A 12,226-nucleotide genomic window follows, 5' to 3' on the forward strand; every position below is an offset into this window, starting at 1 on the left:
ATTGGGCAATACTAGAAAACCAAGTCTCTTTTACCTTTAAATCGAAGGTAAGCTTCTCCTTAAAATACTATCTGCTGGGGCTGGAGAGATGGCTCAGAGGTTAAGAGCACTGGCTGCAATTCCAAAGGTCCTGAGTTCAGTTCCCAGCAACCACATGATGGCTCACAACCATCTGTAATGAAATATGCTACCCTCTTCTGGCCTGCAGGTATATACGCAGGCAAACCACTGTATACATAATAAATAAATAAATCTTTAAAAAAAAACCACTATCATTCTATTCTCCGATTGGCTAAAGCTGATGGAATTGTCTTCAAGAACTTTTGACCAGAAGAGATGGGGGAAATCTGTCGTAAATAAAAGTGAGAAAAAGTTAAAAACAAAATACTATCTGCTTAGTTATCAAGTTTTTTTTTTGTTTTGTTTTGTTTTTGTTGTTGTTGTTGTTGTTGTTTTCGACAGGGTTTCTCTGTGGCTTTGGAGCCTGTCCTGGAGCTAGCTCTTGTAGACCAGGCTGGCCTCAAACTCAGAGATCCGCCTGCTTCTGCCTCCCGAGCGCTGGGATTAAAGGCATGCGCCACCACCGCCCGGTTTAGTTACCAAGTTTTTAAAGCAACACTACCTACTAAATGGAATTACAATAGTAACTCCTTATCTCCAGGGATACTGACTCCTTGTATGCCTGGTATTAGACCTGATCCCTATACATAGCACTATCATAAAGCTTAATTTACAACAGAAAGAATGTTAACAATTTACCACAATAAAAACTATTAAAACATGGTAAATACTAAAGAATTGGGCTGGCAAGGCTGCGCAGCGGTGAAAAGATCGTGGTGCCAAGCCTGAGGATATGAACTTTATCCCTGGGATCTACAAGCTGTCCTCGAGCTCCCACGCATTGTACACTGTGGCATGCACAGACCCACACACAAACAGGGGAGCACTAAAGAGTTATTTCTGGAATTACCACTTAATATTTTAACATTCATTACTTTGAATTGCCACGAGTAAGAGACTTTGCAAAGCAAGTTGATTTTGAATAAAGGGAAGGAGACTTATCATTTTATTACTTTTTTTTCAAGGTTTGTTTTTATTTTATGTGTATGAGTGTTTTGCCTGTCTGTGTATGTTTGTGTACCACCTTGGAGGCCAGAAGAGAGGCAGATTCCCTGAGGCTGGAGTTAACATAGAACTGTGAGCCAGCATGGGAATGTTGACTGAAACCTGGGTCTGCTTCAAGAGAAATGCTCTTAATCACTGAGTTGTCTGTCCAGCTCCTATTATTTTGTGTTACTTTTATTTGTGTGTATGTATATGGTCAATCAGTGCCAGAGTGAACTTAAGGAGGTTAGAGAACAAATTGCAGGAGTTGATTCTCTCCTGTTGTATGTCTCCCAGGGATTGAACTATGGGTTGAAATGCTTGGTGACAGGTATCTTTACCTCCTGAGCTCTGACCAGCCTCAAGAATTATCATTTTAAAAGCAAACGTAGCCAGGCATTTTGAGGGGGGGAGTTCGAGACATAGTTTCTCTGTAGCTTTGGAGCCTGTCCTGGAACTAGCTCTTGTAGACCAGGCTGGTCTTGAACTCACTGAGATCCACCTGCCTCTGCCTCCCGCGTGCTGGTATTAAAGGCATGCGCCGCCGCCGCCACCAGCTATAGCCAGGCATTCTGGCACATGACTTTTTTTAAAAAATATTTTGTCTGTGTGTATGCCTGAAGGCCAGAAGAGGGCACCAGACCCTATTATAGATGATTGTGAGTCACCATGTGGTTGCTAGGAATTGAACTCAGGACCTTTGGAAGAGCAGGCAATGCTCTTAACCTCCAAGCCATCTCTCCAGCCCCCTGGCACATGACTTTAATCCCAGTATTTGGGGGGCATAGGCAGGCGGATCTCTTGAGTTTGAAGCCAGTCAATGCTAATCTGACCATGTTTCAAAAACTAAAGAATAAAAGCAAACATAGCTCAGTGTCGCTCCATGGGAGAGTGCTTGCTAAGAGTGTGTAAGGTTCTGTTTGGTTACCAGCACAAAACAAAGCCTCTCAGGCAAGTTGATTAGAAAGGTCACATTTTTTTAAAAAAACTGAAATACTACCCCTGTGTGGTAGGAACGTGCTCTACTAGTAAGCTACATCCGTGGTCCCTTCTAAATGTTGTTTTCAAACAAACTCACGGTCTCCTACTTTGACTTCCCAGGTAATTAGGATTGCACATGTATACTTAACTACTGGAAGGTTTTTGTTTTGTGTTTGTGCCTATGCCTGCTAGATAAAGATATCAAATCTTTTGGAGCCGGATTTACAGATGGTTGTGAATGTATACTGTGGGTCCTAGGAACCAAACTGTGGTCCTCTGGAGGAGTAGTAAGTGCTTTTATCACAGAGCCATCTCTCCATTCCCTAATTGGTTTTGTTTATTGACAGTATTTTCAAACTTGCTGGGTAGTCTTGGGATATTCTTGCCTTTTCTTGATACTCCTACCTTCACCTCAAAAGTGTTGGGGTCATAAGTGTGCACTACCGTGCATAGCTAGACTCTTATTTTAATTGGTACAAAATAATGGATTTCATTATGTTTTCATGCATGAATTCAAAATACTTTGATCATGCTATTGTTTCTGACGACATTATATATTTTGGGAAAATACTTTTGCAGTATTCTCTTATGATAATAATATAATAATTGGCAGAATAAATGGTATTCAAGAACCTTATCAAATGTCCTTTATCATAATACTTCAGAGGCAGAGGCAGGTAATTCTCTGAGAGTTCAAGTCGAGCCAGGGCTATGTGAGACCATGTCTCTTAAAGAAAGGAGGAGGGACTCAGGGAATTTGTAGAAGCCATTTTTTTATTTGTCATGTGTGTGTGTGTTGCACATATGAAAATCAGAGAACAACTTGTGGGAGTTGGTTCTCTCCACCATGTGGGTTCTTGATTAGATCAGCCTGAAAGTGGAACTCAGGTTGTCAGACTTGGCGCTCATTGCCCTTGTCTTTGACTTACAGGGTGTCTTAGTTAGGGTTACTAATTGAGGAGGAAAAGGATTTATTTGACTTATACTTCCATATTGCTGTTCATTATTGAAGGGAGTCAGGACAGGAACTCAGACAGGCCAGGACCTGTAAGCAGGAGCAGATGCAGAGGCAACAGGAGTGCTGCTTATTGACTTGCTCTAAATGGCTTGGTCAGCCTGCTTTCTTACAGAGCACAGGACCACTAGCCCAGGGATGGTCCCACCCACGATGGTCTGGGTCCCCACCCCCATTTATCGCTAATTAAGAAAATACCATACAGACCTGATCTTATGGAGGCATTTTCTCAATTGAGGCTCCTTTTTCTCTGATGACTAGCTTATGTCAAATTGATATAAAACCAGCCAGTTTTTTTGATGGCTCCGGGTTGTCCACAGCTTCATGTTCTTGAACATGTTAGATAGTCTCTTATGAGCCCCTATGGTTCTGTCAGTGGACCCTGGTTCCTTCTGAGTTCTGTATGAAAAAGCCTTTTCCCTGCCTCTCTTGCTCTAGTCCTTATGCTTGATGCTGGATGGTCAGATAGTGCCCTCTTGTGGTGTCTCAGCACAACCAGAAAGCTCAGCCCCAAAAATTTGACCTAGATAATTTCCAGTTTTAGTATAAGATTAGTATGGTTCATGTTTTTCTGATCTGATTTTAGCAGATTTTTTTCAAGTTTTTTAATAGCTGTGCTTTTTGCCTGGTGGTCAGCTGTTACAATTGTACTTTTACAGCCTCGGGTCTTTAAGACATTTGTCCTAAACTGAGAAGACGACTAGGATGGGAGTGTTGGAACCAGAGTGTTAGAGCCAGAGATCATCTGCACCAGCACCACCAGCTCTATCTCCTGTGCCTGTGTCTTTATGTAGTTTACAAAATTGAGAGAAAAAAATTAGATGTTTAAGTTTGTACTCTTGCTTTCAAAACAAAACTGAAAATAAATGATACAGAACAGTAGGGAATGGAGTGTTACCTTTATTGGCGGTTATTTTTTAAATGCCGTGTAAAAAAACATTTTTCCCATTTCCTTCCTCTGCAGTTCTAGGTCTCGTTCCAGATCGTATTCTCCAGCTCATAACAGAGAAAGGAACCACCCCCGAGTGTATCAGAATCGAGATTTCAGAGGCCACAACAGAGGCTATCGGAGGCCCTATTATTTCCGTGGGCGAAACCGAGGCTTTTATCCGTGGGGCCAGTACAATCGAGGTGGCTATGGAAACTACCGGTCCAATTGGCAGAACTACCGGCAAGCATACAGTCCTCGTCGAGGCCGTTCCCGATCCCGGTCCCCAAAGAGAAGGTCCCCTTCACCACGGTCCAGGAGCCATTCTAGGAACTCTGATAAATCATCCTCTGACAGGTCAAGGCGCTCCTCGTCCTCCCGGTCATCCTCCAACCACAGCAGGGTTGAATCGTCTAAGCGCAAGTCTACAAAAGAGAAGAAGTCCTCTTCTAAGGATAGCAGGCCATCTCAGGCAGCTGGTGATAACCAGGGAGATGAGGTCAAGGAGCAGACATTTTCTGGAGGTGCATCTCAAGATATAAAAGGGTCTGAGAGCTCAAAGCCATGGCCAGATGCCACTACCTATAGCACTGGTTCTGCGTCACGGGCCTCGGCTTCTGATCTGAGCCCCCGGGAGAGAAGCCCAGCTCTCAAAAGCCCCCTCCAGTCTGTGGTGGTTAGGCGAAGGTCACCGCGCCCTAGCCCTGTGCCAAAACCTAGTCCTCCACTTTCTAATACGTCCCAGATGGGCTCATCTATGTCAGGTGGTGCTGGATATCAGTCTGGAACACACCAAGGTCAGTTCGACCATGGCTCTGGATCTTTGAGTCCATCTAAAAAGAGCCCTGTGGGTAAGAGTCCTCCGGCCACTGGCTCTGCATATGGTTCATCTCAGAAAGACGAGAGTGCTGCTTCGGGAGGAGCAGCATACACAAAAAGGCAAGTATCTCATTTTTCCCATCCCCAAGTGGCTATCCCTAGCCAGCAGCTTAGTTGTAATAACACCTGAGTTAGACCTCTGATTAATGGTAATATGGCAATTCCTTTTTTCTCGGCTTTTTATTAGCCTACATTAGAGTTGCCCAGGGAAACTTTAACTTAACTCTAGCTTTCTTGAATTTGTATTACAGCATAAGTTTCTTTAGTCTGTGGTAATGTTTTTACATTTAAAAAATTGCCTTGAATTCTACCAGTCTGAGCCAGAAAACAGTAGAGGTTTATGGGTTAGCTACCAAAAAACAGATCTTTGCCAACATGACTGGCCATTGGAACTGTAGACCTCTAGGATCCACTATCTGTTGTACTTGTGTGCATTGGTCCATCATGGTGAAGAGTGACACACTGAGGAGACTGGGCAAGTCCAAGGCTTGGTCTAGAAGAGGTTGTTTTGTTTGTTTTTTTGTTTTTTTAGCACAAGGTGGGTGTATGCCCTTGCAGAAGCGCCCAGGCTTCATATTAGGAGAGGGCGTGCTGCCCTGTAAGAGGGTATGGGTAAGTTTGATAAGAATTGTTCTTGTGTGGATTGGATAGAGTAGAATGTTTACAGGAAAGGTGCCAGGACCATGTTTTAGAGAGAGAGCAAGAGGTTCCTCCTTCCATTCTTTACTCTTATTAGCACATTCTCGGGTCCCTTGGTTCTTTGTCATGTTCATTAATGTAACTAGTTAGGTTTAACATTTCTCATAATTAACATATGTTCAGATTCTGGACTTTGATGCAATTTGAGTTTGCTTTGCAGTGTAAGTTTTATTCCTTGCTAGGACTGAATTGGAGTCTGGTTTCTGCTTTTCCATAGAATAATAATTTTGCCACCTTCTTACTCTTTCCCCTATTAACAAGTATTTTGTTTTTATGTTCACAGTATATTTTCATTATGTAGATCTTCTAGGTGACTTGAAGCAAATTTGAAGTCTCTTTGAGACTTGTATTTCCAAATGTGAGTTGTATAAATCAAAACAGTCCAAGGTTGAACATTCTGTTAACTTTGCTGAAAGCAGATTTTAAATGAATGAGTAAAAGTTGGGGTGAGACTGTAGTTATTTTCCCCTTAGACCACATAACAGGTAAGTAAAAAAAAATTTTCAGTATCCTAAATAACTTGCTCTTACATTTTTTTGTTGTTTTTGTAAGGCACAGTTCCACTGACTCTTAAATGCCAAGTTTGTAAATCCATGAAGGATTTTTTTTTTCCAGAAATCATTAGACAAGAACCAGGTAGAAAGTTGTGACAATACTGGAATCTACAGATGTTTGCTCAGAGACTTAAAACCAGAGCAGGAACAGACCAGGTGTTGTGGTAGAACAGGATGCTTAGGAGGCCTCTCGTGTGTCTCCCTTATGTTTTTATAACTAGGTATCTGGAAGACCAGAAAACAGAGAATGGGAAAGATAAGGAACAGAAACAAACAAATACTGATAAAGAGAAGCTGAAAGAGAAAGGGAGCTTCTCTGATGCTGATGTAAAAATGAAATCTGATCCATTTGCTTCCAAGACTGACTCTGAGAAGCCCTTCCGAGGCAGCCAGTCACCCAAAAGGTATAAGCTTCGTGATGACTTTGAGAAAAAGATGGCTGACTTCCACAAGGAGGAGATGGATGAACAAGATAAGGACAAAAGTAAGGGGAGGAAGGAACCTGAGTTTGATGATGAGCCCAAATTTATGTCTAAAGTTATAGCCGGTGCAAGCAAAAACCAGGAGGAAGAGAAGTCAGGCAAGTGGGAGAGCCTGGTGCATACAGGGAAGGAAAAGCTGAGGAAAGCGGAGGAGCTGGAGGAGGAGCCTTTCACAGAGAGATCCAGAAAGGAGGAGCGTGGAGGGGCCAAGAGGAGCGAAAGTGGACACAGGGGCTTTGTGCCAGAAAAGAATTTCCGAGTGACTGCATACAAGGCGGTCCAGGAGAAAAATTCGTCACCTCCCCCACGGAAGACCTCTGAGAGCCGAGACAAGCTGGGAAACAAAGGAGACTTTTCCTCAGGGAAGTCTTCCTTTTCCATTACTCGGGAGGCCCAGGTCAATGTCCGGATGGACTCCTTTGATGAGGACCTTGCACGGTGAGGAGTGCTCCTTGTTGACCTTCAGGGCTCTAATGGCCCAAATGGTTTCATTACCCCTTCTTCCTGAGAACAGAAATGTTTCCTTGCTGCCACCTATCAGTGCGGATAACCGCATGTCTGTCTCTGGAGTGGAGAGAGTGTCACTGAGTGATAACAGCTCACAAGATTGATTATACCCCTTAGGCATTGCCGGGGTAAAGATTGTCTTCAGCCAGTATGGCTGATTTTTTTGTTATTATTGTTGCTTTTTAAAATGTATACAATATTCTGCTTTGCATGTATGCCTGCAGGCCAGAAGAGGGCACCAGACCTCATTTACAGATGGTTGTGAGCCACCATGTGGTTGCTGGGAATTGAACTCAGGACCTTTGGAAGAGCAAGCAATGCTCTCAACCGCTGAGCCATCTCTCCAGCCCTGTTGTTGTTTTTTGTTTCTGGGAACTCAAAACCACTATTTTGGTCTGTCATTACCACCAGCCCAGCTCCCACCCACAGTGTTTCTTTACCTGTCAAGATCCTTGAGAATCATGTCTCCATTTTACTTGGGTCGCCAGACTCTGGTATTTTTCCAATTTCAAATTGATGGATCTAGCCTCTTTCTCCCTCCCCTAACTTAAGGAAAGCACGGTAGAGCCCAGACTGACTGCTTTTGACATAGTATACCCAACCAGTTGGAGCTGTAACCTCACACTCCTCTCTTCTGCTTAGGAAGTGGGGAGGGACACACGTGCATGTGAAGGTCAGAGGGCTTCTTTCTGGAGTTTTCTCCTACAGTGTTGGTCTGGGGGTCAAGTTCTGGCTTGGAGGCCATCACCTGTACCCCTGAGCCATCTCACTAGCTCACTCTTTGCTTCTTGATGTTGTCTTGTTGAACGACCTTCCCTAGCCAAGCTAGTTGACTTTTTACAATATCTTTGTTAAAACAAGTAACCATGGGAAATATTGTCACCAAGGTTTATCAGTTCCACACTTGAAGATTCTCAGTGATGAATGAGATGTGGACCCATCTTTCCTCAGTTGTAATGTGTTACCATTACTTGAACTTTGATAGAGAACAAGAGGGGCCTTGTGGATAGAAACTCTTTGGAACTGTCTCCAGAGAAAACAGGGAGGGGCTGTCAAGATGGTTCATCGGGTACAGGCGACATCACCAAGCCTGGTGATGTGGAAAGAAAGAACTGACTCCTACCTACATGTTGTATTCTGACTTTTCACTTGGTGCGTGCCATACACGTTCATCCTCCCTTCCCTGGCCCAAAATAATAATAGGAAACCATGGTTCCGTGTTGGAAAACTCACATGCTTAGTATGCACAGGGCCCTGGCTTTTTTGCCCAGCATTCTGGATCCTCACCTGCAGCCCATAAAGCCTGGCCTATTCGTTCAGTCCTAGTACACTCAGGAGTCTGAGACAGAAGGGATGACAAGTTTATGGCCAGCCTTGCGATATATAGGGGAAAAACTATCTTGAAAATTAGCGTATTTTTATAGTTAAAGAATTGTGACTTTCAGCCAGGTGGTGGTGGCAGCACATGCCTTCAGTCTCAGCCACCTGGGAAGCAGACAGACAAATCTTTGATTTCGAGGCCAGCCTGGTCTATAGCGGGAGTTCCAGGATAGCCATGGCTACACAGAGAAATCCTGTCTGAAAAAAAAAAAACAAAAAGAAGCAAGAATTGTAACTTTCTATATCTCTTGTTACACTGATTCTCCTTGTATTTGTCTTTCAGACCCAGTGGCTTATTGGCTCAGGAAAGAAAGCTTTGTCGGGATCTAGTCCATAGCAATAAAAAGGAACAGGAATTTCGTTCCATCTTCCAGCACATACAGTCAGCTCAGTCTCAGCGTAGCCCCTCAGAATTGTTTGCTCAGCACATAGTGACAATTGTTCATCATGTTAAAGGTGAGTAGAGACAGTTTCCACACAGTAGTCTTTGTTTTTGAGACCGGGTTTCTCTGTGGCTTTGGAGCCTGTCCTGGTCTATAGACCAGGCTTACCTAGAACTCACAGAGATCTGCTGCCTCTACCTGTGCTGGGATAGAGAATGAGGAAGCCTCTAAGACGTTGAAAGTAAAAGGCTAGCTTAAAGTAATACCAGTGCTTAGCTGGGTGGTGGTGGCGCACGCCTTTAATTCCAGCACTCATGAGGCAGAGGCAGGCCTGGTCTACAAGAGCTAGTTCCAGGACGGGCTCTAAAGCTACATCGAAACCCTGTCTCGGAAAACCACAAAAAAAAAAAAAAAAAAAAAATTAAAAAAAAAAAGAAATATCAGTGCTTTAGGGGAGAAGTTTTCATGTTTTAGAGATGAATTTCTGAAATGTTAGCATCTATAATCTTGATAATAAACAAAACCCTCAACATGTATGGGGAGTGGCTTTTTAAGAATTTGTGTGTGTGTGTCTGTGTCTGAGATAGGAGGTTCCCAAGGAGGTCAGATCCCTTGGAACTAGAGATAGATTTGGTTGTGAGCCTTCTGACAAAGGTGCTGGAAAGCAAACTTGTATCCTGGGAAAATAGCAACCTTTTTAAATCTCTGAGCCATCTCTCCAGCCTCTGAGAAATGACTTTTCCATTACCTCTTTTCCTTTGTAGCAGTATCTTGTAGACGTTTTGATGTGAATTTCTTTCCCAAATTGTTCTGTCATCCCCTGGGCAAATACATAGTGGTGCACAGGTTGAGTAGTGGCAAAGAGCAATGATGGAGAAAGCTGAATTGGGCCAGTTACAGGCTCCATCTAGAGTTAAAGTCAGTAATAATTGGTCCTGTGCCCCAAAGGGAGGTTAGCGCCAGGTTCTTTGACCTTGTATCATGTCCCTGAGATAAGGGAGCTTACTAGAAACCCAGCATTAGATTGTCTCAGAACTAACCACTTTTCCTTCCCTTTTTAGTATGTTATATGGGTTTGAATATTAAGTTGTATCTCTGTGGCTACAGGTCCACTGAACATTGTATCTGCCCTAGATAACATGTTAATGTATTTCTTTGAATCTTAACAGAACATCACTTTGGATCCTCTGGAATGACATTACATGAGCGCTTTACTAAATACCTAAAGAGAGGAAGTGAACAAGAAGCAGCTAAAAATAAGAAAAGTCCAGAGATACACAGGTGAGGTTCTCAGCCTTACTCTGAGGGTTCTAATAAAAGACTTGTCATTTGGGGGCTGGAGAGATGGATGGCTCAGCGTTTAAGCACACTGACTGCTCTTCCAAAGGACTCAGGTTCAAAATCTAGGACCCACATGGATGCTCACAACTGTCCATAACTCCAGTTCCAGGGAGGGGATCTAATGCCCTCATACAGACATACATGCAGGCAAAGCACCCATGCATATGAAATAAAAAATAACTTGTCATTTGATGTTAAACTGACCTTGTTGCATTCTCCCACTAATGTACTTTTGATCCAAAATTTAGGATAAAGTATATTATCTAGGGCTCTTGGAAATCTGAGGACTTTGTATTTGAGAATGGAAAGGATGTTTTAAAGGCTGTAGTTTCTCACACTGGGCCCAAAGAACCTGAGGTTTCTATAGTAAGAATAAATACTGACTTCTCTAAACAGCATTATCTCTTTCATTTAGGAGGATTTGCTGGGGAAGAGGGTTGAGGGAAAAGCTTGAAATTTACTTATCTCAACAGTTTAAATGAGGGCCAGCAGATTTAAAAAGAATTATCCCTTGTAATTCAGGAAATCTGTTTGGAACATGGAGAGCTTGTCTGGAATCAGCTTGGTACCAAGGAAGATCAAGGAATCTGCCTTGCTAACTAGTAACAAGCACCGTCAGGAAGTGCGTGTCTTTAATTCCAGGACTAGGAAGCAGAGGCAGGCAGATCTCTTGAGTTTCAGAAAAGCCAGGTTGGAAAAGTTCCAGGACAGCTAGGACTACTACATAGTAAAAACAAAACAAAACAACAACAACAACCAAAAAAGAACAAAACCGGAAAGAGTAGAGTGCTTTTCTAGTATATGCAGAGTACTTGAGTCCATTCCCTAGTAGTGTATGCCCCAAAATAAAATAAAGGAACTTGGGCTGGCAAGATGTCTCAGTGGGTATTGTAGATCCCCAGGTTCCATATTGTGGAAGGAGTGAACTGACTGCGTAAGTTGTCTTCTGACCTCCACATGTGTTGTAGCATGTGCTTTAAACACACACATTTACACACACAAATGAATATAATACTTGTTTTTCAATTATTTACTTTGGGTGGAAGGAATGTTTCTATTACAGGTCTAACTCAATAATAGAGTGTATGCTAGGCATGCACACGTAATCTTAACATTAAAGGGGGAGAAATAGAACTAGTAACAGATAAACTATAAAAAGTAATTATGTCTATGGCTCCATTACCCACCTTGAATCTAGAGTGTTAACCGATATTGTTCAGTAGAATAGTATACTATTTCTGTGTTTTTAATTTTAGGAGGATAGACATTTCCCCCAGTACATTCAGAAAACATGGTTTGACTCACGAGGAAATGAAAAGTCCCCGGGAACCTGGCTATAAGGTGAACTGTTGCTTTGATCAGTAGTTCCAACATAATGAGTGCGTTGGGCATGAACTTGACAGAAATGTGTTTGTTTAAATTACTCTCTACTTAAGTTTGTGTTTTTCTTTTAAGGATGGGCATAATTCTAAAAATGAACTACAAAGGGTTAATTTTTATTAAAATGTATCAACAACCTTTGTGAAGTGGTTAGAATATGGTAAATGACCCCAGAGTCTATTGAGGTGAGCTTGAGAAAAAAAAGAGAGGCGTTTTGGAACAAGTGCCCATGATGAGAGAAGAAACTTTTTGTGATATTTTTCTGCTTGTAAGTATTATCAAATCAACTGTCTACATGCACTATTTCCAACCATGATTTCAGAAAGACATGCATGTCAGAGCAGAGTGAAATATTCATATCTTAACTCAGTAGACTGTGTTCAACAGCTGGTGCGCTTTTTTGTTTTTTCCTAACATTGTACCATATCATCTGTCGATTACTGTTACTTTAAAATGGCCTGGCTATCTTTGCAATGATATGCACATAACATTGTTACTAAGAGATTCAACTCCTGTGCAGTCTTTACTATGAAATAAGTAGATGGAGTTTTTAAGATTTTAACATTTATTCACCATCATTCATATATACAGTT

At 42.3% G+C, this 12,226-nt stretch overlaps 1 protein-coding gene across 4 annotated transcripts in view; it reads left to right on the forward strand.

Moving 5' to 3' along the window:
• Window positions 1-12,226, forward strand: part of Thrap3 (thyroid hormone receptor associated protein 3) — a 33,658-nt gene that overhangs the window by 13,511 nt on the left and 7,921 nt on the right. For all 4 annotated transcript variants that reach the window (XM_038332944.1, XM_038332947.1, XM_038332945.1 and 1 more), the window contains 5 exons: window positions 4,065-4,967; window positions 6,382-7,080; window positions 8,813-8,985; window positions 10,082-10,193; window positions 11,510-11,594. In XM_038332944.1, the coding sequence (XP_038188872.1) occupies window positions 4,065-4,967; window positions 6,382-7,080; window positions 8,813-8,985; window positions 10,082-10,193; window positions 11,510-11,594 (1,972 nt within the window). The remainder of the gene's footprint in view (window positions 1-4,064; window positions 4,968-6,381; window positions 7,081-8,812; window positions 8,986-10,081; window positions 10,194-11,509; window positions 11,595-12,226) is intronic.

The sequence above is a fragment of the Arvicola amphibius genome, chromosome 6 (genome assembly GCF_903992535.2).
Source record: "Arvicola amphibius chromosome 6, mArvAmp1.2, whole genome shotgun sequence".
Taxonomy (NCBI): domain Eukaryota; kingdom Metazoa; phylum Chordata; class Mammalia; order Rodentia; family Cricetidae; genus Arvicola; species Arvicola amphibius.